The sequence below is a fragment of the Narcine bancroftii genome, chromosome 11, assembly GCF_036971445.1.
Source record: "Narcine bancroftii isolate sNarBan1 chromosome 11, sNarBan1.hap1, whole genome shotgun sequence".
Taxonomy (NCBI): Eukaryota; Metazoa; Chordata; class Chondrichthyes; order Torpediniformes; family Narcinidae; genus Narcine; species Narcine bancroftii.
This window is the reverse complement of record NC_091479.1, coordinates 102,390,189-102,416,794: the sequence shown is the minus strand read 5'-3', so window position 1 is coordinate 102,416,794 and position 26,606 is coordinate 102,390,189. Positions and strand designations below refer to the sequence as shown.

General features: G+C 41.8%; 1 protein-coding gene across 3 annotated transcripts in view; it reads left to right on the top strand.

Annotated features, from left to right (window-relative positions):
• The first annotated feature begins 320 nt into the window (after nt 1–320).
• The window catches only part of osbpl8 (oxysterol binding protein-like 8), a 178,881-nt gene continuing 152,595 nt past the window's right edge, over nt 321–26,606 (top strand). Inside the window, exons 1-2 of one of the 3 annotated variants that reach the window (XM_069904341.1) lie at nt 321–392; nt 9,317–9,395. In XM_069904341.1, coding sequence (XP_069760442.1) covers nt 360–392; nt 9,317–9,395 — 112 coding nt within the window. In that variant the 5' untranslated portion in view covers nt 321–359. Of the gene's footprint in view, nt 393–6,120; nt 6,347–9,316; nt 9,396–26,606 lie in introns of those variants that run through there. The other 2 variants (XM_069904339.1, XM_069904340.1) reach the window with 2 other exon arrangements.

Here is a 26,606-nt window from a genome sequence, read left to right as displayed (position 1 = left end):
GTAATAGGTGCCTGGCAATTTCTTCTAATTGTGAATCAACTGCCTTACAGCAGACTATCAGAAATTTTGTGTAATATTACACTGTTTTTATTGCACGGCAGAGCTACAAGAAAGGTGACATGGTGAGGTGGGGGGGGGTGGGGTGGGTGGTGGCTAACAGAAATGGCGGTTATATATCTTCCTATGGATGCTGCGAGACCTGCTGAGTTCCTCCAGTATTTCTGCATTTGCATCCTGTGTACAAGCAAAAAGTGATGAAATTTTGTTATTTCAAATTCTGTTTAATGTTTTTAACTTCAGCAGAGAAGATATACAAAAGCCCATGAAGTTCAAGTGTAGTGAAAGAAGAAAGTCGGCAGATGCTGGGATCAAGTGCTAAAGAAACTCTGCAGGTCATGCAGCAATAAATAGGAAATAAGGGGTAGCCAATGCTTTGGCCCTGAGGATATAAGGAAAAACAGGTGGACGTCTGAATAAAAAGATGTGGGGAGGGTGGGGGGAAAGGAGGGAGGGAGAGGGAGGAGCATAGGCTAACAGGTCATAAGTGAATGCAGGTGGGAGGGTAGAAGAAAGAAGCCGAGGTGATAGTGGGTGAGAGGACTGAGGACTAAGAAAGGTAGCTGTCTCGTAGGAGAAGGAAGGGAAAGGGTGGGAAGCTGGAGGAAAGGAGGCAAAGAGATAGCGAAAGAGAGAGGGGCTTAACTGAAATTGGAGAAGTCAATAATTCTGCCTTCTGGTTGGAGACTGCCTGGAAGGAATATAAAGGTTTGTTGCTCCAATTTACAGGTGACCTCGATTTAGCAGTACGTGGCATGTCGGCATAGGAGGGGGGAGTGGAATTAAACGTGGGTACTTATGGCTGAGAAACAGGCTATTCAGCCTAACCAGCGCTGATTTCTGTTCTCCACAATGGCCCCTCTTCACAAACTTCACCAACAATGTTTTCTTTAATACAGATACCAGAATTGTTTAAATTGGGAAATATAGCAGATGTAAGACCTAAAATGAGGCTGTCGAAACACCAATTAGAATTTGTAAAGATCACATTGGCATTGGCCAGCAAGTGTATCGCGGTTACCTGTAAATCTGATTCCCATCTCGATATGACTCACTGGAAAGCGGAAATATATGCTTGTATTCCCCTAGAGGAAATTACTTATAACCTTAGGAAAAAATGCAATGTTTTTCTAAAAATCCATATCTTCAACATATAGGTGCAGATCCTTAATATTGCCCCCCCCCCCCAACTCCGTCCTCAGCCCCCTGCATCCGGGAACCAGTTGGGATTCCTGGTAAGTCAGGATATTTGTCCCTTGGCAGGAGGTTGATGAACCCAATGAAACATTTTTCTTCTTTTTTAATCTATTTTTTCCTCTCTTCAATTCTATGGACTATTTATCTCCTTTTTTCCCATGGGAGGGGGGAGGGTTAGGGCTTATTCTTTTTTTTTCATACTCAAAATCATCATCGAATGATAAGATTATCTTCTTTTATGTAACTGATGAATTTCACATTGATTTGAAAATACAAATAAAACAATAAAATAAACCTATGTTTTCTTTGGTTCCTTTCACCTTTCAGGATTATTTAGCTTTGTTTTAAATGTATCTTTATTAGTATCTCAACTTTTCACTTTGGCACCCAGTTCCACATTCCAAATCGGGGGTGTAGGTTAATGGGGTGTAAATTGGGTGGCACGGGCTTGTGAGCTGAAAGCGCCTGTTACGGTGCTGTATGTCTAAATTTTTAAAAATCTCAACGTTAAAGTGTTCAAGTTAAGGAAGTTGGATTCGTGCACAGCATTATTAAACTTTTGTTTGTAAATGAGTAGGAAACATCCCCATGTTCACCCTATCATACCCATTGTATTCTAAAAAGCCTTTTATTGTTCACCATTAGTAGTGGGCAAAATGATGGAATCCATTATTAAGGATGTAATAGCGGAGCATATGACTAGCAGAGAAGGGATCGGACAGAGTCAACATGGATTTACAAAAGGTAAATCGTGCTTGACAAATCTATTGGAATTCTTTGAGATGGTGACAGGTAAAATAGATGGGGGAGTGTGGTGTACCTGGACTTCCAAAAGGCCTTCGATAAGGTCCCGCATAAACGACTGGCTTCCAAAATCAAGGCTCATGGGATTGGGGGCAAAGTATTTTTTTTTTAAATTTTTTATTTTTCACACTATAAACCACATTGATCAAGATACATACATTTTCCCTCTTGAACATATACAGTGTCGTTTTCTCCCCCCGCTCCCTCCCTCCCTACCTCCCCTCCCATTCATTTAAAGTTCAGACAATAGGATACATTAAACCCGTCAAACAATGTTGTCACTCAATAAAAATAAACAAGAAATTCCACTGAGTCAATTCTTTTCATTCTCTTCTCCTTCTGTCATTTTAAGTGGTAGATGTCCCCGGTAGGTTTTCTCTATTATGTTTCATGTATGGCTCCCATATTTGTTCAAATATTGTAATGTTATTTCTTAAATTATATGTTATTTTTTCTAATGGAATACATTTATTCATTTCTATATACCATTGTTGTATTCTCAAGTTATCTTCTAATTTCCAGGCTGACATAATACATTTTTTTGCTACGGCTAGGGCTATCCTAACAAATCTTTTTTGTGCACCATCCAAACCGAGTCCAAATTCTTTGTTTGTTATGTTACTTAGGAGGAAGATCTCTGGGTTTTTTGGTATATTGCTTTTTGTGATTTTATTTAATATCTGGTTTAGATCTTCCCAAAATTTTTTCACTTTCTCACATGTCCATATTGGATGAATTGTTGATCCCATTTCCTTTTTACAGCAAAAACATCTGTCAGATACTGTTGGGTCCCATTTATTTAACTTTTGAGGTGTAATGTATAGCCTGTTTATCCAGTTATATTGAATCATACATAACCTCGTATTTATTGTATTTCTCATAGTTCCTGAGCGTAACTTCTCCCATGTTTCCTTCTTTATCTTTATGTTTAGATCTTGTTCCCATTTTTGTTTAGTTTTACCATTTGTTTCCTCATTCTCCTTTTCTTGTAGTTTAATATACATGTTTGTTACAAATTTTTTTGATTATCATTGTGTCTGTAATCACATATTCAAAATTACTTCCCTCTGGCAACCTCAGACTGTTTCCCAATTTGTCCTTCAAGTAGGATTTCAGTTGGTAATATGCCAACACTGTATCGTGAGTTATATTATATTTATCCTTCATTTGTTCAAAGGATAATAATTTATTTCCCGAAAAGCAATTTTCTATTCTTTTAATCCCTTTTTTCTCCAATTCTCTAAAGGAAAGGTTATCTATTGTAAAAGGGATTAGCTGATTTTGCGTCAGTATTAGTTTTGGTAATTGGTAATTTGTTTTATTCCTTTCTACATGAATCTTCTTCCAAATATTGAGCAGATGATGTAATACTGGAGAATTCCTACGTTGTACCAATTTTTCATCCCATTTATATAATATATGTTCAGGTATCTTCTCCCCTATTTTATCTAGTTCTAATCTAGTCCAATCTGGCTTTTCCCTTGTTTGATAAAAATCTGATAGTTATCTTAATTGTGCAGCTCTATAATAATTTGGGGGTAAAGTATTGATGTGGATTGAGAACTGGCTGGCAGGTAGAAGACAGAGAGTTGGGATAAATGGCTCGTTTTCTGAGTGGCAGGCGGTGACCAGTGGGGTGCCACAGGGATCTGTACTGGGACCCCAGCTGTTCACAATTTACATCAATGATCTGGATGAGGGGATTGGATGGAATATCTCCAAATTTGCAGATGACACTAAGCTAGGAGGGGTTGTGTGCACGGAAGAGGGGGTCAGGAAGCTCCAGTGTGATTTGGATAAATTGAGGGACTGGGCAGATCCATGGCAAATGCACTACAATGTGGATAAATGTGAGGTTATCCACTTTGGTAATACAAACCGGAGGGCAGATTACTATTTGAATGGCAATAGATTAAGAGATGGGGAAGTGCAGAGAGACCTAGGGGTACTTGTACACCAGTCTCTGAAGGCGAGCATGCAGGTACAGCAGACGGTTAAAAAGGCAAATGGTATGTTGGCCTTCATATCAAGAGGGTTTGAGTCTAGGAACAAGGATACCTTACTGCAGCTGTACAGGGCCTTGGTGAGACCCCACCTGGAGTATTGTGTGCAGTTTTGGTCACCTTATCTAAGAAAGGATGTTCTTGCAATGGAGGGAGTGCAGAGGCGATTCACCAGGTTGATACCTGGAATGGCAGGAATGACTTATGAGGAAAGATTGCGCAAATTGGGATTGTACTCGCTGGAGTTTAGAAGATTGAGAGGGGATCTCATAGAGACCTATAAAATTCTGGCAGGACTGGACAGAATGGATGCAGATGGGATGTTTCCAAGGATGGGAAAATCCAGAACCCGGGGCCATGGTTTGAGGATAATAGGCAAACCATTTAGGACCGAGATGAGGAGGAATTCCTTGACCCAGAGGGTGGTGAATCTGTGGAATTCATTGCCACAGAGGGCAGTAGAGGCAGGTTCATTAAATCTATTTAAGAGGGAATTAGATCTATTTCTTCAGTATAAGGGTATTAAAGGTTACGGAGAGAAGGCGGGGACGGGGTACTGAACTTTAAGATCAGCCATGATCTCGTTGAATGGCGGAGCAGGCTCGAAGGGTCGAATGACCTACTCCTGCTCCTATCTTCTATGTTTCTATGTTTCACCATTTTATTTCTGATGTACTCCAGGCTGTTCATCTTCCTCCACAACCATGCTTTTAAATTCAGTATCCTCGTTGAACGTGTTTGTACTTCTTCCAAAGTTTCTGTATTTGTTTTATTGTAGGGAGCCTTCTCAAGAATATCCACAGTGTTACATGTGGAGAAGTTGGTCAGAAAGTTTTGTTATTGAAATGTTTAAGATTAATTTAAACTTTAAAAAAATTTAAAACATGGTTGTTCTCACATCATGAACAGACCATAGGCTTAAAACAAGAACTCGATTTGTATGGGGAGAGGGCAATGACAAGAGAAGTGAAGAGACCAGGAGTTATTGTTGCCCAGATACCTCAGATCATTGTAGGGACCTAGAAACCCCATACATAAATGTAGATAATGCACCATGATAATGGGCCATTTCAGTCTATGAGTCCATGCCTTCCAATTTACACCCAATTAACCTACACCCCTGATACGTTCCGAACGGTGGGAGGAAACCGGAGCCCCTGGGGAAAACCCACGCAGACGCGGGTAGTATGTACAAACTCCATACAGTCGGCGTGGAATTTGAATCTTGATCCTTATCACTGGCGCTGTAAAGGTGTCACATTAACCATTATATCACTCCTCATACCTTACATCTTGTATAGCTTCACCTTCTATGGACACTGTGAGACCTGCTGAGTTCCTTCAGCACTTCTGTGTTTTCACAACTTAATATGTACAGTTGAGATGTTGGATAGAGTATCTTCAAATGAGTAAAGTTGTGTCAAACTTGAGTACAAATGTCTCTCTTTTTTTTTCACACCATAAACCACATTGATCAAGATACATACATTTTCCTTTTCAAATATATACAGTGTCATTTTCTCCTCCCTCCTTCCTCCCTCCCTACCTCCCCTCCCATTCATTTAAAGTACAGAATCTAAGATGCATTAAACCCGTCAAACAATGTTGTCACTCAATAAAAATAAACAAGAAATTCCACTAAGTCAATTCTTTTCATTCCCTTCTCCTTCTGTCATTTTAGGTGGTAGATGTCCCCGGTAGGTTTTCTCTATTGTGTTTCATGTATGGCTCCCATATTTGTTCAAATATTGCAATATTATTTCTTAAATTATATGTTATTTTTTCTAATGGAATACATTTATTAATTTCTATATACCATTGTTGTATTCTCAAGTTATCTTCTAATTTCCAGGCTGACATAATACATTTTTTTGCTACGGCTAGGGCTATCCTAACAAATCTTTTTTGTGCACCATCCAAATCGAGTCCAAATTCTTTGTTTTTTATGTTACTTAGGAGGAAGATCTCTGGGTTTTTTGGTATATTGCCTTCTGTAATTTTATTTAATATCTGGTTACAAATGTCTCTCTCCAAGTTGTACGTTATCTGCGTTTGTTCCTATTTCAGATGTTAATCATCAGCTTAGGGAATGCAGAAAAGAGCCTGTGTGCAGTGAAGCTGCTCATCGCTGCCATTTCATTCTGACCTTTGGTGCAGAATTTGAACATTCTCCCTGTGACCATGTGGGGTTTCTCTTGTCCTCCAACTTCATCCCAAAGATATACTCTGAGTTGAAAATTGCCCCTTCCATAAGTGACTGAGGGAGAATCAGAGAAGAGTTCATGGTGAGTGAGAATAGGGGAATTGGATGAAAAGGATTTACATTCAAATTTCAGCATACAGTCCAGTTGGTAACAGGCCCTTCTGGCACACAAGCCCATGCAGTCCCAATACCTCTATTAACCTACAGCTCCAAAATGTTTTGAAGGGTAGGTGGAAACCCACGCAGGCATAGGGTGAGCATCCAAACTCTTTGCAGACAGCGAGAAATTTAAACTGGATCTCTGGCACTGTAATAGCATTGCACTAACCACTACGCTAACATGCCACTCGATTGTTCTGAAAACTGGCATAGATTTGATGGGCTGAATGGATTCCTTCCAGGTCATAAAGTAATGTAGTATGAAAGCCATTTCGTCTTCCTCCCCTGCCCAAAATGCCATGGTTCTCACCCACCTTCAAGGAACATACATCTCTCAAAAACTTGGGAGATGCTGCTGAGGAAGAGAAGGGCGATAGATATCCAGAGTCTTCAACCCCTTGTGACCGCTGCCAATTATCTTGGCCGTAGACACCACAGTGCGGAACTTTTAAATAAAACCACCGTCGCCTCCATTTACAGTCTGTTAAAAGCCTGCATGGAGCTGATGGCAGTTGGACTGGGCGGTTGGATCCCGTGGGAGCGCTGTGACTCCACTCTCTGCTCTCCACAGCGCTGCCATCTTCTACTGAATATTATATGTTCATGATTGTCCACAAATGCTAAAAGTCCATAGCTAACAGCACTGCAGGAGCATCTTCACTAGACAGAATGCTGCAGTTCAAACAGACAGCACCCCGGCATCTTATCAAGGGCGATTAAACTGACATTCACTGCATCGTAGGAATGAACCATGTATAAAAACCACATAGAGCAGTGGGATGATGCCACAAATGACCCTGTCTGCTGTGGGAAGAAATTGTGAGATATTAAGATAAAAGGTGGCTGAGAAGCTGAGGGAACTATAAAAAAGAAAATAGTACAATAATTAGCAATCATTTTTCATTCCACAAAAATTGAATTTGCATTTGGAAATGTTTTATTGGAGGTTGAGAATAATGAGTATATTAAAAGGGCAACTTTCCCTAAATAGCTGATTAGAACTGATCGTTTAAACTTTGAGTAATTTTTTGTAGTATGGTATTTAACCAGTCATCATTTCAACCATGATTTGTGAATTGAGATGCCAGTGACTTAAAATGAGTACACAGTGTATGTTGAGTCTTTCACATCCTTGGGAAATATCCAAGCAATTTTTAATACACGGAAACAGCATTGAAAATCTCGAATTTTTTTTCCCTCATACTCCACGAGCAACATAGAACTCTTAACATTTCCCTCTCCACAAAAGATAAGTTGCAATAGGGGAAAATTCTTCAAAAACCATAATTAATGAAGTTCCTTCCCCTATTATCCCATCATTAGATGTGTGGAGATTCCTCCCCAAAGTCAATGTACTTGAGTCATTCAGCACAGAAAAGATTGTTTGGGTCAACTTATCAATGCTATCTATTCTGAGCTCGTCCCATTTGCCTGCATTGGTCCATATTCTTCTGAGCCCTTCCAATCCATAATCTATCCAAATACCATTTAAATGTGGCAATTGCTTCTTATGGGATCTCACTTCAGAGTAAAAATGTTGCCCCTCTGTAATCTCTCCCTTCAAACTTTGAACCTGCACCCCCTCATTCTAGAATCACCCACCTTGAAATAGACTGTTTCTACTTTATTTATGTCCCTCGTGAGTTTATAAGCCTCGACGAGGTCACCCCTTAGCCTTCTACTATCCGGGGAATAAAGGCCGAGCCTCTCCAACCTCTCCCTCATACGATACTTGGATTGTTCTCCTTGATGGACAGTGATCAGTTTTTGTTCCACAAGCTTTCAAAAATGTTATTGTGGCAAATGCACAGAGTATACAACAGAGATGAATGCTGTTTTACCCACTCAGTCCAATGCTATCTATGAGCCTGTTATAATCTTTCCTAAAAATAAGCCAGACACAATTCATCGTCTGTTCTCCCTCAAGTGCTTTTGCAACTTCCCTTCAATGACTAATGGGCGACTTCCTGGGGTTAACTGTTTGGGGTGAAGATTTTTTTTAACCTGAACGCCCCTGTTTGGTGATTTACATAGTTTGAGTTGAACACTTCCTCTTAAATGGAAACACTGAATTGAAATCTTGAATAATTTTTAAGACCTCTCATCAGTCACTGCTCAGCTTTCAGATGTGTCAACTGGACCATTTTATCGCTCTATGTAAATCCTCACAATTCTGATGAGAACCTGAGTTTCTGACCCAAACTTGATGGGTCCCTCACAGTGTGTCAGGTTGTGTTAATCTGCCTATTTCACTGAAACACTTGAGTCAGACCATATTGTGCTTTGCGAGCCAAGCTTGGTGCTTTATCCAGGCAAGCTTGTGACGATGCAGTACTTTTTCAGTTCCGGTCTTGGAATGTCGACCTGCATTTTGTTCTCCTCTGTGGTGGCTGCAGAGATTGGGCAAGAATCTAAATTCTACCTCTGGTGGTTAACAAATCTTGTAAGGAAGTTTGCTCTCACCATCATTTTCATCAAACAAATTTCCACGTTGATTTATAAACCAATTTGAAATGTTTGTCCTGAAGAGAAGGGTGAAAGTTTTGAAAAGTTACCAAGCTGCTTGCTAGATGTTCAAAGCTAGAAGTATTAAATAGACATTTGTTCAAAAGCATTTTGCATTGGGCAGGTTTTTGCATTTGTGACCAGTGATGTCATGGTTTTAATTTGGATACTTTACTGCATGCAGGTGAGGGTGGGTTAACTTGTTGAGAAGCTGCGTACACCTTGCAGTGTTATCAGCAGACATCTTTCTGAGTTGATGTTATTGAGTGAATCCTGCAGAGAGATCCTGGGGCTCAGATGATAAGTATTCTGCAGAGAAATTATTGTAAAAATTCTTCATGTATAATGTTTACTCCTTCCAATTTTTTTTTCATTTTTTTTCCTGCAGGGACTGAATAATTCCATGGATGTCGGTCATCCTACGGTAGTTCATCCAAGTGGCCATTCGTCATGTGTAAGCCTGGATGGTGAGTTTTGGGAGATGATTTCCTGGGTTTAATCTCATGCTGTTTTTAATTCAGAAGGAATGGCATATCCAACAATATGAGGCAAATGAGATTAACCCTGATCTCCAATGTGGAGTGAATCCCAGCTTACGAATGATGTTGGGCCCAAATGCTGCCTCTCTCCTGAAATTTTGATTTGCAGAGTTTTGGGTCAAACATTGTTTTATTGAATGAACACAAGGTTTGATTTTTCCCAACATGTAGTTTAATTTTTTTTAAAAGTTTGCCAAGATGACAAGAGCTAAAGAAGAAAGTCTGCAGTCGCTGGGCTGAGTGCAATACACAAACATGCTGGAGAAACTCGGCAGGTCACTCAACATCCACAGGAAATGTCGAAGGTCCAAGCCCGAAACGGTTGGTTACCCTTTACTTCCGATGGATGCTGTGTGACCTGCTGACTTTCTCCAGCATATTTGTGTGTGACAAGGTGTGCTTTGCTCACATTCCTTTATTTCACTTTTGGGACCTGGTGTTGCTCATAAGACCAACATTTATTACCCATCTCTTATTCCCCTTGAGAGCGCATTGTTGAGCTGCTTTCCTCTACAGCTGCGGTACTTCTGGTGAAGGGACATCTAACAGTGCTGTTGCAGAGGAAGTTCCAGGATTTATATCCAGCGCTGAAGAAGGTTTACCAAGTACTTCCATGCCAAGATGTTGTGCAGCTTGGAGGAGCACTTGCAGTTGATGGCATTCCCGAGTACTTGCTGCTCTGGTCCATCTTGGTGGTCGAGGTGACTGTTTTGGAGATGCTGTCAGAGTAGCCTGGGCAGAGAACGGAACCATGCTTTGTCGATGGCACACACTGCGGCCACCAAGGTGAAGGAAATTAATATTTCAGGAAGTTGAGCAGGCTGCTTTGTTCTTGTTATCAGCTTTTTGAAAGTTTTTTTAAGCTGCAACTTGGAGAACAGTGGAGACTGTTCCATTCTGATCTGTGCCATGTTGATGGTGAATAAGTCAAGTTCAAGTTTATTATCATCTGACTATAGAGATACAACCTGATGAAATAGCATTTCTCTAGCTATGGTGCACACACAAAGCACAGTACAAATAACGCTTCCACCAGCGTTGTCTCCGCTCCATCCTCAACATCCATTGGAGCGCTTACACCCCTAACGTCGAAGTACTCGAGATGGCAGAGGTCGACAGCATCGAGTCCACGCTGCTGAAGATCCAGCTGCGCTGGATGGGTCACGTCTCCAGAATGGAGGACCATCGCCTTCCCAAGATCGTGTTATATGGCGAGCTCTCCACTGGCCACCGTGACAGAGGTGCACCAAAGAAAAGGTACAAGGACTGCCTAAAGAAATCTCTTGGTGCCTGCCACATTGACCACCGCCAGTGGGCTGATAACGCCTCAAACCGTGCATCTTGGCGCCTCACAGTTTGGCGGGCAGCAACCTCCTTTGAAGAAGACCGCAGAGCCCACCTCACTGACAAAAGGCAAAGGAGGAAAAACCCAACACCCAACCCCAGCCAACCAATTTTCCCTTGCAACCGCTGCAATCGTGTCTGCCTGTCCCGCATCGGACTTGTCAGCCACAAACGAGCCTGCAGCTGACGTGGACTTTTTACCCCCTCCATAAATCTTCGTCCGCGAAGCCAAGCCAAAGACATACAGATATAATTTCAAATAAATATATATGCTTATTTTGGGATGATTTACTTAGTCACAATCTTTGATCAATCTTTCATCAATCTCACAGCCTGCAGGATGATGCTATTTCCTATTTTGATGCCCCTGTGGCACCTCCTGGTGGGAGAGGGTCAGAAATGCCATGTGATGGATGGTAGGGATCCTCAATAATTCTCTGAGTTCTATTTAATCAACACTCCCAGTGAATGTCATCAATAGAGGGAAGGGAGACACAGCTGTTTTGATGATCCTCTGCAATAACTTCCAGTCCGATGCTTTGCAGCTACCATCCCACACAACGCAACTGTGCTCCTAGAGAAGGTTGTGAGGATGGGGGGGGCCAATAACCTTGCTCCTCAAACTCCTGAGGAAGTGTAGGCGCTGCTGTGCCTACCTGATGAATGAGGAAATGACATGGGTCCAGGATACATGTACACCAAGGAACTTTATGTTCTACACTCTCTCCACGGCGAATCATTGATGTATAGAAGAAAATGGTTAGCCTTCATCCTCTTGATGTCCACCATCTTCTTTGTCTTGTCCATGTGTTGCAGGTGTCATGCAAGTATCTGTGGATTCTCTGTGGTTACTCACACTTTTTCTTCCTCATTGCATGGAAGAGTTCAGCCCTTGCTGATCTTAATGCCATCTTGTCACCAGACCTGAAGGCAGCATCATGAGCTCTGAGCATTGCCCGAACCTCTGTGTTTAGGCATGGTTCCAGATTTTCCCTGGCTGTGTCACATTTGATCACCATAACATCCTCAATGCTTTTGCCTATATAGCTGGTCACTGAGCTCATGTTGATGAGGTGCTCATAGTCAGCTGACTCCCTGAATCCACTGGAGTCCATGCTTTTGGAACAGTATGACAAAGTTGCTGAGGCTTCCTCTGGCCAGGTCCTGCTCTCCCTGTGAACTGGTTTCACTCATTTTTTCAGTGGTCTGTGTGCAGGGATTAGCAAAACACTGTAGATGTATGGTCAGAGTATTCAAGGTGGAGGTGAGGAAAGGGGGGGGGGGGGTGGTGGTGGAGGTGGGGCAGCCTTTTACATTCCAGGGATATTTGTGTGAACCAGATCTAAGATATTTTTTCCCTTGATTGCAAAGTTGACAGGTTGTTGGAATTTCGGCAGGACTGTTTTTAAGTTGATGAGATTGAAGTCACCAAGATCAATCATGCAACTATTAGGGTGAGTTGCCTGAACTTCCTAGAAAGGTCTCTCAGTGCTTCTCCAGCATTCGCAGAAGAAGGAATATAAACTGCTGTGAATTCCCTAGGTAAGTCGAAAGGCCGGCACTTCACCATTAAAATTCTATCTCTGGTGAGCAGTGGGCCTTTACTGCAGAGACGCATGTTGATGTAGAAGCACAGTCCCCCTCCATGAGTCTTAACAGAGGCAGCCACATTTCTGTCTGCACGAAAGGAGGTAAGTCCTCCTATGCTGGATGGCTGAATCCGGAGTGTAGTCCTGGATCCATGTTTCTATAATTACCAGAGTGCAACAGTCCTTCATTTCCCTCTGGCTCAGATGCAGCTGTGTTGAGGAATATAGCACAGAAACAGTCCCTTTTCAAGATTCAGTTCGTTCTTGTGTAATAAAAGCAGTATTATATTACACAAAATTGCTTTGTGTGCTGTGAGGCAGACAGATTTGCCATCGGCAGAAATTGCCTGAAGTGCCTCTTACAGAGAATGAGAAGCAAGAGAGAGTTCCCCCCAGAGACACCAAGTGTAGCGCCCTTGCAGCCTCTGCAGGCACACAGAAACCATTGGGATAACCTGAGCTCAAAATCTGAACTACCGATACAATTAGGAACCCTCCTCATGGCACCCTTGGCACCCTCTCGCATCCCAGTTCCGATACATGATAGCCCATTAGCCAGTTTCAAGCCCGTCTCTAGCAGTCCACAGCCCAGTATGCCACCAAGTCCATACTGACCGTCAATGACTCCATTTACGTTAATTTCATTTTATTCTCATCAGCTCTCCCCAGATTCCACCACTAACATATATACTGAGGCAAATTTACAGCAGGCAATTAATCGACCAACCATATGTTTTTGGGATATAGGAGGAACCCAGATTTCCTGGGGAAAACCCATGTGGGTATGAGAAGAATGGGCAGACCCCACAATGGCACAGGCACCTAGGGTGTGAAACATGAAAGTCTGCAGACGCTGTGATTGTAGTAAAAACACAGGAACACAGCAGGTCCCACAGTGTCCATGGGAGGTAAAACTAGATTATCAACATTTCAGCATGATCCCAACATCAAGGTTCAAGTAAAAAAAGCTGGCAGGCACCTGAATTAAAAGAAATGGCAGGGGGATGAGTGCAGGTATTAATTGGATATGGAGAGAAGGCCAGGAGAGAGCAAAGGAGAGAATTGGTGGTGGGGGGGTGGGGGGGGTTCGTGGTTTGGCTCTGTGAATGCAGAGCTGGGATAAAGGGGAAGAGAAAAGAGTGAGGGGAATTTGGTCATTGGGAAAGACGTGGTGGATTCGGAAGGGGGGCAATGGCTAACGGAAGAGGGGGGGCAGTGGCTAACGGAAGGGGGGGCAGTGGCTAATGGAAGCCAGCGAAGTTGATGCCATCTGGTTGGAGGGTGCCCAGATGGAGTGAGTTGTTCCTCCAATTTGCAAGTGCCACTTTGCCATCCTTAGCCAAACCGAGAGGTCTTGGGGAGTCACTGACCACAAAGTATTGTACAGCCACCTGAGTTTTTGGTTAGTGATGTGCCTGAGAATATTGATGTTCAGGGTAGTCGCTAGACTTTCCCTTGTGGGCAGTAGTTGGTGGCATGAATATTACTTGGCACATATCCGTCCATGCCTGAATGACAACTTGTTGCATGCTGGGAAGGACCAGTTGATTTGCAGAGTTACTGTGAACATGTTGCAATCACTAGCAGACATCCTCTTCTCTGACCTTAAGAAGAATGTTACTGATAAGGCAGCTGAAGAAGGTGGGACTGAGTACATTGTTCTCAGGAATTCCTGGAGGCATGTCCTAGGGCTGGGGTGATTGACCAACCACCACTGTCATCCTTCCTTAATGGAACGTTTACCTTTGATGCCTACTGACATCAGCTTTACCAGCGCTGCTTGATGTCATGTTCAGCTAAATCCTACTTTGATAACGAGGGCAGTCATTCTCAGCTCTTTGGCACACTCGTCGCTCTACAGTGTTCGACCTGCTGTGACCAGTGTTGTGTTTTTACTGCAATAACAGTGTCTGCAGACTTTCGTGTTTTATTCCTCTCACCTCTGGTCCTTGTTTGGACTAAACTTAACTGGATAAAATACAAAGTCAGTCAGAATTTGTGAAAAGAGAAACAATTAACATTTCAGGTTGAAGGCATGATTTTAATTTATGAAATAAAGTTCTTGGAGTTCAGATTGAGAACCTGCAAAATATTTATTTTTGCCCATTATATATTTTAGGCACTTACATTAAATGTTTAATACATTTCAAAAACAATTTTAGCCGGTTTTTCCTCCTTCCTCCAGTTGAAAAATTTCCCATTTTTTCCAGCCCAAACCAGTGTTCAAACCTGACTTGTGTGTAAACTGGATGTGAAAAGCGAGTTGACCATAGAAGCTACGTCAACTTGCTGGTTCTCATGGTGTTCCTTGTATGGTTTTTCACTGCTGGAAGAAGTTTGAATTCCCTTTTCACCAGCTCCTTTTCTGGGAGTATCGAGAATAGTTATTGACTTTCCCAGATTTATCCTGTGGTTAGATTAGTTAATTTCATATTCATGCAGCCTGCTCATCAAGTGACCTGTTTCCCAGGGCAAGGGCGTTTAGAGGCACAGACTTAAGGTGAGGGGTAAGTTTTTCCACATACCAGGTAATAAATATTTGGAATGAGCTGCCAGAGGGGTCATGGAAGCGGATACAATCAGAATCAGATTTATTGTTTTGAATGTGTGTCACAAAATTTGTCGTTTTGCGGCAGCAGTATTAAATTTTAAATTTCGACACACAGCACAATAATGGGCCCTTTAGGCCCATGAGCCCAGGCCACTCAATTACACCCATTTGACTTACAACCCCCATCCCCCGGTATGGGATGAAATTGGAGCACCCAGAGGAAACTCCCACAGACACAAGGAAAATGTACAAACTCCTTTCATCAGTGTGGGATTCAAGCCCCGGTCGCTGGCGCTGTAATAGCATTATCACTAACCGCTCTGGTAACTGTGTCACCTTTTGACAGTTGACAATTATAAAGGTGTTTGGAAGTGTTCTTGGATAGGAAAGTAGAGAGATTTAGGCTTAACATAGGCAAATGGAATGATGGGCATCTAATCATCATGTCAGAAGTGGATTAAATGTTTCAGTGTTGTATTTTTCTATTATATTGGGGTCAGATGCCAAGGGATATCAAAGTGTATTTTTTCATCTCTTATGAACTCAGTAAACGGATTGTACTGACAATCAATTGTACAGAAAATAGAGGTGTATTTGGTGTGCTTTGGAGGTGGTTACACTGGACTTATTGGATGAAATGCACTTGATACAAAGGCAATTGTTTTCACCTCACCTCTGGAATAAGACTTCATTCCGTATTTTAAAAGCAATTCCATAGCACCATGAAGACTGAGTAATTTAGCGACTAAATTCTTTTTTTAATATTTTATTTACAATTTTAAATGATAACATATTGATACAAGCATTATGCCTCATCCACCCCATTAACACCCTCCCTCCTCCCCTACCCACCTACAAAGAAAGAAGTAAGAACAACACTAATCAGCTGTTCAGCTGCAGAGACCGAGACGTCCACCTGGACAGACCAGAAGATTACATTTTAATACCAAGAGTTTTTAAATATGGGCTCCATATTTTACAAAAATATGATATTTATCCCTCAAATTGGACATTAGCTTTTCTAAAGGAATACAGAGTTTCATTTCAGTATGCCATCTTTGCATTCCTAAAACTAAATGAAGTAATAGCCAAACATTTTTTAGAAATAGCCAAAGCGAAACGTAAAAATTCAATTTGGTACATAGTCAATCTCAATCCTAAAGCAATCGACTTAATGTCCCCTAATAAAAATAACATTGGTTCAAACGGTAAACCTTGATCCAATTCTGAATCCAATTTCATAAAGTCAGGGTGGTCCATTTTTTAAAATTAGATTGTTCCTCTCTGCCATTCCGGCAGTACAGGATTCAGAAAAAGTTGAATGCATCAAGTTCATCATGAGTTTCTGTACAACCTGCCAAACTTTACTTGACTATAGTAGATCTGGTATCTGGCTTCCAGGGATCCACAACTTTTTAGACCATCGACCCCTTCATGGAATACTTGATCCCTCATGGACCCCCAGGGATAGAATTCTGAGGAGGGGGTGTGGTGGCCATGGTGGGGGTGGTGGCACTACCAAAGGTACAAAGAAGACATACATCTTTCTTCTACATTCTGTTTATCCTCCTGTTCTCTCTCAACTTATTCAAAGGCTGAAGCCGAATACAACACAGTGGCTAACAAGGCCCACTATCACACGAGGTTGGCCACCATTGCCATTGGCATTATTTTCTATTGATATGCCCCTGCTTTTCACTGCAAAAGTTCAATTGACCCCCCCCCCCGGAGTTTATCGACCCCCTGGTCCCATCAACCACTTTGGGGACCTCTGACATAGACCGATGAATTAAATGTTTTGTCAGCCACAATTGTTTCATCATTCCTTAGTACAAGAAAGTACACTAAGGTTCAAAGTTATTTATAACTACATCTCTAAAATATCTACATCTAATAGCCAAAGGAAAATTAGGCTTACTTTGGTCATTAACAATGATTTATTGTAAAAAATCCCTTCTTAAGTATCTTTTTAAATAAAAGAATCTACCTTGGCCTTATTTAAATTGTATCTTTTCCCCATTATTTTCAATTCTGTTAATTCTGGATAGTTTTTAGAGAAGCTGTTGCCTTGGTTTTACTTCCAATCCTTCTTTGAAAACCTTTATTTTACCTAGGATATTTTAAACATTTTATCTCTACAGTCATTTCAGTGTTTCTATTGAAAGATGTATCTATATCTTTGCTTGTAGACCATCTTCAAGTGGAAACTGGAGATGCAATTATGATGAAAGGTATAAACATTGTGAAAATGGGGAGGAATTCCTTTTCGAAATAGCCTTGTAACTTTTATGAAGGAAAATGGACTTGCAACATTCTACTGTACGTGCCGTGGAGAGCATTCTGACCGGTTGCATCACTATCTGGTACAAAGGATCCAATTCACAGGAGAGGAAAAGGCCACAGAGAGTTGTCAACTTAGCCAATACCATTATGGGCATCAATCTTCACTCTATTAAGGACATCTTTAAAAGGTAGTCACAAGAAAGCAGCCTTTAGCATGGGGATAAAAAGTAAAAACAATGCTGGAAAAACTCAGTAGGTCAAACAGTTTTGTCAGTGGGCATCCGAACTAAAAGGTAAGGAGGGGGAGATCTTTTGGCAGCCGTCCAAACTAAAAGGTAAGGGGGGGAGGGGGGGTGGGGAAGGTATTGTTGGCAGGTGTCCAAGTACTGGGAAATCGCTTTACTAAACACCTTCACTCTGTCTGCACCAGTGACAGGGATCTCCCAGTGTCCATCTACTTCAATCTGTGTCCTACTTCCATACTCACATGTCTGTCCATGGCCTCATGTACTATCCCACCAAGACCACATGTAAATTAGAGGAGGAACACTTAATTTTTCATCTGGGCACTCTCCAACCTGATGGCATTAACACTGACTTTTCCAGTTTCTGCTAAATTGCTCTCCTTTCTCTCTCCCTTCCCTTCCCCTTGTCTTCTTTCCCTCAGCTCCTTCACCCCAGCCATCCTTCCTCTCCTGCTTGGCACAAGCTCTTCCTCCATTCTGCACCTATTACCTCCTGCCTTTGGGACCATGCTCCCCCCCCCCCCCCCACCCACCGCACCCACCTCCCCCCTTTTTGTTCAGATGCCTACCAACATTTTTCCTTGATGAAGGGCTCAATCCCAAAACATAAGTTATGTATCTTTATCTTTGCTATTTCAAAGACACTGACCTGCTGAGTGACTCCAGCAATGGTGTTTGAACTATAGACTTTTGTGATTGACTTTACCTCTATCATCAAGGATCTTCACCACGTCGGCCATGCCTTTTTCTCACTGCTGCAGGTACAGGAGCTTGAGGACAAATACCTAATGTTTCAAGAACAGCGTCTTCCCCTCCACCATCAGATTTCTGAACAGACAATGATCTGTAGATGCAACCTAACTTTTTTTTTTCATCTTTGCACGCTATTCATCCATCTATCTATTTATTTATTTATTTATTTTTAAAATTCAGACATACAGCACGGTAACAGGCCATTTCGGCCCACGAGTCCGTACCGCTACAACCCCTGATTTCAAATGGTGAGAGGAAACCAGAACACCCGGAGGAAACCCACGCAGAGATGGGGAGAACATACAAACTCCTTACAGACAGTGCCGGATTCGAACCCTGGTTCTGATCGCTGGTGCTTTAAAGGCATTGCACTAACCTCTAAGCCAATCGTGCCAGGCATTTATGGAACTGTAACTTATAGCTATTTGCACCTGTAATGCACCATACTGCCACTGCAAAACAAATTTTGTGACATGTTCATGACAATAACCTGATTCTGGCCCCACTAAAGTGGCCAACCATTTCAATTCAATGCCCCACTCCCACACCAACATGTCTGTCTAAGGCCTCATGCACTTTCAAACCAAGGCCACCTTTAAATTGGAGGAGCAACACCTAATTTTCTGTCTGGACACTCTCCAACTGGATGGCATTGACATCGACTTCTCTGGTTTCTGCTAGACCACTCCCCATTCTTCTCTTCCCCATACTTCTGTCTCCTTTCCTCCAACTCTCCATCCCCATCTCACTCCATTCACAGAGCCATCCCCCTTCTCCCTGCTTGCTGTTATGCCCTCCCTCCCTTATCCATTTATTACCTCTTGCCTGTGAGCCTGTCTTCTCTTCCTCCCTTCCCCACTATTTTGTTCAGGCGTCTGCCTACATTTTGTTCATACCTCGATGAAGGGCTCAAGCCCGATATATTGGTTGTGTATCTTCTCTTTGCTATATAAAGTACACGGTTTGATCTGCTGAATTTCTCCAGTGTTGTTTTTTGACTTCAATCACGGTGTCTACAGGCTTTCGTGTTTTACTCTGACCTGATCCAAAATGTTGTCTGACCATTTCTACTCATGTTTGCAACCTGAGAGTTCCCCCAGCAGTTCATTGTTTGTTTCATATTAACACTGTTGGATTCCTCTTTAAAAGATCCCTGATTTACTTCTCTCAGGATAATTAAAATGACTGAATCTTAGCTGCTAATCTGCTTTATCTTTTCAATAATTCCATGTTAATTTCCTGTTTTCCTGGTTCTGCATGCTGACTCCTTGCATTTAATTTCCTTCCTGGTGCAAAGGATTTCTATCTAAATTGTCTTTCCTCATGCCAAATAAGATTTACTTTGGATAATCTTCTGATACCACTGAGCCTTTGTCTTTTCTACAAAACTAACATTCTTTTTCTAAATGGTTTAAATGCAACTTTGCCCAAGACAAATACTTTGCTTCTCATTTTGCCCAAAGTTCTGTGGCACATTATTGTAGTTTTAAACTGGAGCGCTGCGCCTTCCCGAATAGTCAGTGCCCCTTAACATACTTAACACTAGCCCTATTCACACTGGCACTTTAACCCAGTAATTAACCGCCAATCTACTGGCTAACGAGCCATTGTGAATGCACGTGAACCGGTACGCAGGCATCAGATTGCCCCAGGGATAAACCGCCTCGGGAGGGTGTATCATCACCGATTTGTTTTGAATCGGCGTGCCAGTTAGCCCAGTGTGAATGGGATGGGGGTATGCAGGGCATCACCGCTGAGGACAGGCACCCCTTTGCTCTGGGATGCCGGGTGGTGAGTGTGAAAGGAGGCAGGGAACCGGTTAACATTGGTCTAGTGTGAATGACAAAAACGCTATTTTGAAGCAGTTCATTGAACCGCCAATGTAAAAAGGGCTATTGATGGAGATGATGTCCAGGGTGGGCACACAGAGACTTGGCCATGATGTGTCCCTGAGCAATCCAAGCATTACTGGTGGCACATTATATCAATGTCCTTGAATGGATTGTATTGCTAATTCTTTTTAAATTTATATATTTTTTAAAATTTACATTTTATTTATAGCACGGTAGAAGCCAATTCCAGCCATGCTGCCCAATTACTCCCAAATTAACCTACAACCCCCGTATGTTTTGAAGGGTGGGGAGAACCCGGGGAAAACCCACGCAGACATGGGGAGAACGTACTAACTCATTACAGACAGTGCTCTGAGTTCATACACTCATTTCCCTGAATAATTTGGGTGTTGGTATGATGAACCCGTGTTTCAAACAATTGCCAGGTATTTTGTTGGAATTGGGATTCCCTTCTCTCTTTTTTTGCCAATCATACCCACCTCTGACATTGAAGTTGCCCAGAATGAAAAGTTTCTCATTGGTCGTCTGGCTATTGAATGCTTCAGGTTGGAGTAGAGCTCATTTGTTTTGCCCAACGTATATGGTGATGATCTCGGCCAGCTGGTTCCATTTCAGAGTATGCCAGAAGGCCAGGAAGTGATTGATTATCCTATCGAGGAGTCGATAAAATGCCAGACCAGCTCCTTGATGGTGAAAAACATTTCCTGGAGATGATGTTTCATTTTTATCCTCCAGAAGAAGTGCACCAGCCTTTCGTTCTTTGATTTGCTGGTCATCTGCCTGTTATCTATTTCGGGGCAAGTTTTCAGGCAATGATAGCAAGAAAATGTGTCATGTTTGGGGTTTTTCTTGAGGCCCCTTAATGCTTACTGCCACAGGAAAATCAACATTGGAGACCCCACAAAGAAAGATTTACGCAGTCAACACCCTAAAGCCATCCTGATGACTCCTGGCAAACAGGTGAATTACAGTTACCACAGTAGCTTGTCTGTCTTGTGACAGATTATAGATATGTTTTAAAGGAGATAAATTGGGGCAGGTTTTTTAGTGTAGGTCACATTATAAACACTTCAAAACAGATCTCATTGAAAATACTTGAGCTCTGCTCAGGCTAGACAGGCCGGCTCCAAGACCCTTTGCAAAAGCTTTGGAGAGTGCCCAAGAGACTTCACTAATGGATTGTTGTTTTGAAAAGCAACAGATGAAAGAACTTGGAGGAGTAGGTTTGAACCCGCAGGCTGTCAGGAGTGCTGCTTGCTGTTCTAAGAAGGTCATGTGGTTTTTGCAAGCAGAGAGGGAGTCAAACAGAGAGAGAGAGAGAGAGAGAGAAAGAAAGATCAGTTCTTCAGTTTTACAGTCAGCAGCAACAGCTGGGACTGGAACAGGACAAGCTGGCAAGCTTGTGGAAAAACCCCATTTTGAAGATGGGTTGTGAGTGCTTAGTTCAGCCTGGTCAAAGCCCTTGTGGTCCATACAAGAGAAGAGGACTGGCTGCTAATGTTTCACTTGAAATGAGAGAAACAAAAAGGAACTCTGTGGTGACCTGAAAGAAAGAGGTTATCATCTGAGGGGGCAAGTTTCTTCAGCAAGACACTGAAGTGGCTGATTAAAAGGGATTCAGTTGTGAGTGTCCAGTGTACAACAAATCTCTCTCTGAAAATCGACAAGAACCTTCCTGAGTGGTAACCATGTACCTTTCAAGCACCAAAGCCTGGTGAACTTCATAAATGTTAAATACTGTGTACAGTATGAGAATTGCCTGCAATCAGTAAACTTGAAGGAATGAGAAGTGAGATTGGACTGTGAATCAAAGAACTTTTCTGAACTTACACACACATTACATAAATGTGCGCTTAGAATGAGAAGGGGGTTAAGTTAGGTTAGTTAATAGTAATAAGTTAAAGTTTGATTCTGTTTTCATGTTTAAAGATAATTAAAAGCAACTTTTGTTTAAGTAACCATTTGTCTTGGTGAATATCTATTGCTGCTGGGTTTTGAGGTCCTCTGGGCTCGTAACAGTCTAAACTCTGCCTTAATTATCACCATTGAAAATGACCAAGATATCTAAGAGCAAGTGAATTATTAATTCACTATGTTCTTGAATGACAAATGTGAACAGATAAGCAGGCATCTGATGGCTGAGTTTCATCACAGGACTGCAAGTTGCAGAGGAGATCCACCAACTTGCTATTAACCATGTTTTGCTTGGGGATCTTTCAAAATCAGCTCATGTCTGAGAATCACAAATGGAAGAGAATGCCATTTTGGTCCGCATGGGTGAGTTGGCCCAAAGAGCCTGATTCCTGCAGTATGACACCGAGAGCTTACTAATGCGCATTGGAAGGACTTTGATCACCTCGTCAGGATTGTCTTTGATTCTTGACTCTCCCCCAAACACACTGTCTGCCATAATCTCAGTGCAGCCCCAACCTTCCAGGAAGTTAAATTGAAAGGCAGCAAGGGCTCTAAATCAAGCAACGAACCCATTGAACAACTAATACATGCCATAGAAGTACTTTTGGTGCTAAATCACAATTTCATGTTCCTCATTTCAGAGAGGAGGAACAATAGATGCCCTAGAGTTTAAAAAGCCAAATGGACGCGCTTTTTCCCAGGGATGCATCCAAAATGTCAGCATGGTTAGTGTAGTGGTTGGCACACAATTGTAGCACCAGCAACCTCACTGCTGTACGGAAGGAATTTTTATGTCTATGTCGGTTTCCTTGGGTGCTAATATTGAAAGTATAGAGAAGATCTACAAGGATGTGGCCAGGACTTCAGGAACTGAGGGTAGGGGAGTTGCAAACCAGAGGACATGGGTTAAGAGTGAAAGGGGAAAAGTTTAGGGGAACATGAAGGAAAACTTCTATACAAACTAAATTATCAGCCATTAATGAAGAAATTACAAGACGACATAGAACATTGGAAAGACTTATAACTAACACTGACAGGAAGGGTAAATTGCATTAAAATGAATATCTTACCAAGGATACAATACCTATTTCAATTGTTACCAATTCACCTAACAGAGAAATTCTTTGCTTAATCATTGGGTTGCAGAAGGAGTCAGAGCCGAGTGTCATCAGCATAGCAGTGGAAGGAGATGCTGTGTTTTTGGGTGATAAGGCCGAGGGGAAACATGTATAAGAAGAGAATGGGGCCCAGAACTGACCCTTGTGGGACCCTGCAGGAAAGGGTAGTAGACGAGGATGAAAATTTGCCCATATTGATTGAGAAAGTCCTATCACTGAGATAAGATTTAAACCAGTTCAGGGCTGTGCCGTCAACAATAACCCTCTGCCGGAGGCGATCTATTTTAAATAAATGTGATCCGCAGTATCGAAAGCTGCACTAAGGTCCAGGAGGATTAGAATGGTGGAGCTTCCTAAGTCAATGGCAAGGATCAGGTCATTGTATACTCTTAGTGAAGGCCGTCTCTTTGCTGTGTTGGCCTTCATAACCTGACTGGAATTTTTTGGATGTGATGTTTTGATGTAGGTAGGGCAACAATGTAAGTTGGACTAAGAACAACTTTTTCGAGGACCTTTGACAGGAATGGAAATTTAGAAATAGGTCTGTAATTTTTGGGTGTGAAGGGGTCTAGTTTGGGTTTTTTCAGGAGGGGCTGGACCACAGTGCACTTGAAGCAAATTGGAACTGACCCAGTGGCTAAGGAACTGTTAATAATGCAGAGGATGCCAGGATCAGCTGCTTTGAAAACATCCCTCAAGAGAGGAGTGGGGATAATATCGAGGGGGAAGGTTGTTGGCTTCATGGTGAACACATCCTTTCTAAGGGTGGGCAGTGTGATTGGGCTGAAACAGTCCAGGTCGGATAAACAGAGCTGTGCTACAGATAGATTGCCGGGGGAGGTGGGAATGATGGTCCTGATGTTCTCGACTTTATTTATGAAGAATTTTTTAAATTCTTTTATAAAGTTATAAGTAATCTTCAATTGTAATTGTACAGTTAAATTTTATGATGAACCCGTGATATCATAGTCAATGCTGAATTTATAAGTGCCATAAAAAATAAATGTTCGCTGGAATAGTTCATTTATAGTTAAGTGATTACAAGATAGAAGTGTACAATGTGCAATGGTGTGGAGCAAAAAAGATAATTGCCCGGACCTCAAGTTAATTAAAGTAGCACTAATAGAGATAAAGCAGATAAAGTATAGAGATTGACTGGGTTTTATTCATTCGTGGTGTGCCAAACTCCAGCCTGTGGAGTGGAGAACTGTTTGAAATAGTCTGGAGAACACTATCTCCCTCACTGTTCGCGTTAGCTATAGAACCCTTGGCAGAACTGATAAGAACAGAAAATAAAAGGGATAAAAATAAAAGAGAAGGAATATAAAATCAGTCTATTTTCAGATGACATCACAGTATACTTAACAGAACCAGAATTATCAATAAAAGAATTACATAAGAAATTTAAGGAATATGGAGAAGTATCGGGGTACAAGATCAACGCAAATAAAAGTGAATCGATGCCAATGAATAATGTGGATTACACAGAGTTTAAGAAAGAATCACCATTTAAATAGCAAACACAAGCAATCTGATACCTAGGTATTCAACTAGATAATAATCTAGGCCATCTATACAAATTAAATTATCAGCCATTAAGGAAGAAATTACTTAGAAAATCAGAGTGAAAAACTGTGTGTGGAACCTAGAGAAATGGGGGAGATATTGAACAGTTTCTTTTCTTCGGTATTCACTAAGGAGAAGGATATTGGGAGATGTGGGATAAAAAAAGCAAATTGGGTAAATATGGGGAATATAGAGATTACAAAAGGTGTAGTTTTAAGGCTTTTGAAGAATATAAAGGTGGATAAGTCTCCAGGACCAGACGGGATCTTCCCCAGGACATTGAGAGAAGTGAAGGAGGAAATAGCAGAGGCTCTGGCGGTAATTTTTCAAATGTCATTAGATATGGGGATAGTGCCGGAGGATTGGCGCATTGCGCATGTGGTTCCGTTATTTAAAAAGGGTTCAAGGAGGAAGCCTGGCAACTATCGGCCTGTAAGTTTGACGTCTGTGGTAGGTAAATTAATGGAGAAAATTCTTAGAGATAGTACTTATAAACATCTGGATAGACAGGGTCTGATCAGGAGCACTCAACATGGATTTGTGGGAGGAAGGTCATGTTTGACCAATCTGATTGAATTTTTTGAAGAGGTGACTAGGAATGTGGATGAGGGTAGCGCAGTGGATGTTGTATATATGGACTTCAGTAAGGCCTTCAATAAGGTACCACATGGAAGGTTAGTTAGGAAGGTGCAGTCTTTAGGTATAAATTTTGAGATAGTCAAATGGATTGAACATTGGCTGAAAGGGAGAGGCCAGAGAGTGGTAGTGGATAATTGTCTGTCAGGTTGGAGGCCGGTGACCAGTGGTGTGCCTCAAGGATCTGTATTGGGCCCATTGTTGTTCGTTATATACATTAATGATCTAGATGATGGGGTGGTGAATTGGATTAGTAAATATGCAGACGATACTAAGATAGGTGGAATAGTGGATAATGAAGAAGGTTTTCAAGGATTGCAGAGGGATTTGGGCTGCTTAGAAAAGTGGGCTGAAAAATGGCAGATGGAATTTAATGCTGATAAGTGTGAGGTGCTTCATTTTGGTAAGAAGAATCAGAATAGGACATATGTGGTAAATGGGAGAGCATTGAGGAATACAGAAGAGCAGAAAGATTTAGGAGTAACGGTACATCGTTCCCTGAAGGTAGAAACTCACGTGAATAGGGTGGTGAAGAAGGCTTTTAGTATGCTGGCCTTTATCAATCATTGCATGGAATATAGGAGTTGGGAGGTGATGTTGAGATTGTATAAGACGTTGGTGCGGCCTAATTTGGAGTTCTGTGTGCAGTTCTGGTCGCCTAATTATAGGAAGGATATAAACAGAGTGGAGAGAGTGCAGAGAAGGTTTACCAGAATGTTGCCTGGGTTTAAGCATCTGGAGTATGGGGAGAGATTGGACAGATTGGGTCTTTATTCTTTGGAGCGTAGAAGGTTGAGAGGGGATTTGATAGAAGTATTTAAGATTATGAAAGGGATAGACAGAATGGATGTGGATAGACTATTTCCGTTAAGAGGAGGAAAGTTTAAAACAAGAGGACATGAGTTAAGAATTAAGGGGCAGAGGTTTAGAGGTAACATGAGGGGGAACTTCTTTACTCAGAGAGTGGTAGCTGTGTGGAATGATCTTCTGGGAGAAATAGTGGCGGCGGAGTCAATTGTATTATTTAAGAAAAGGTTGGACAGGTATATGGATGAGAAGAGGATGGAGGGTTATGGGCATTGTGCAGGGAGGTGGGATTAGAAGGGGGTGTTTGGTTCGGTGCGGACTAGAAGGGCCTAATGGCCTGTTTCCGTGCTGTAATTGTTATGTTATGTTATGTTAAGACAACTTAGAACATTAGAAAGATTTACCACTAACACTGATAGGAAGGGTAAACTGCATTAAAATGATTTATCTTCCCAATACCTATTTCAATCGTTACCAGTT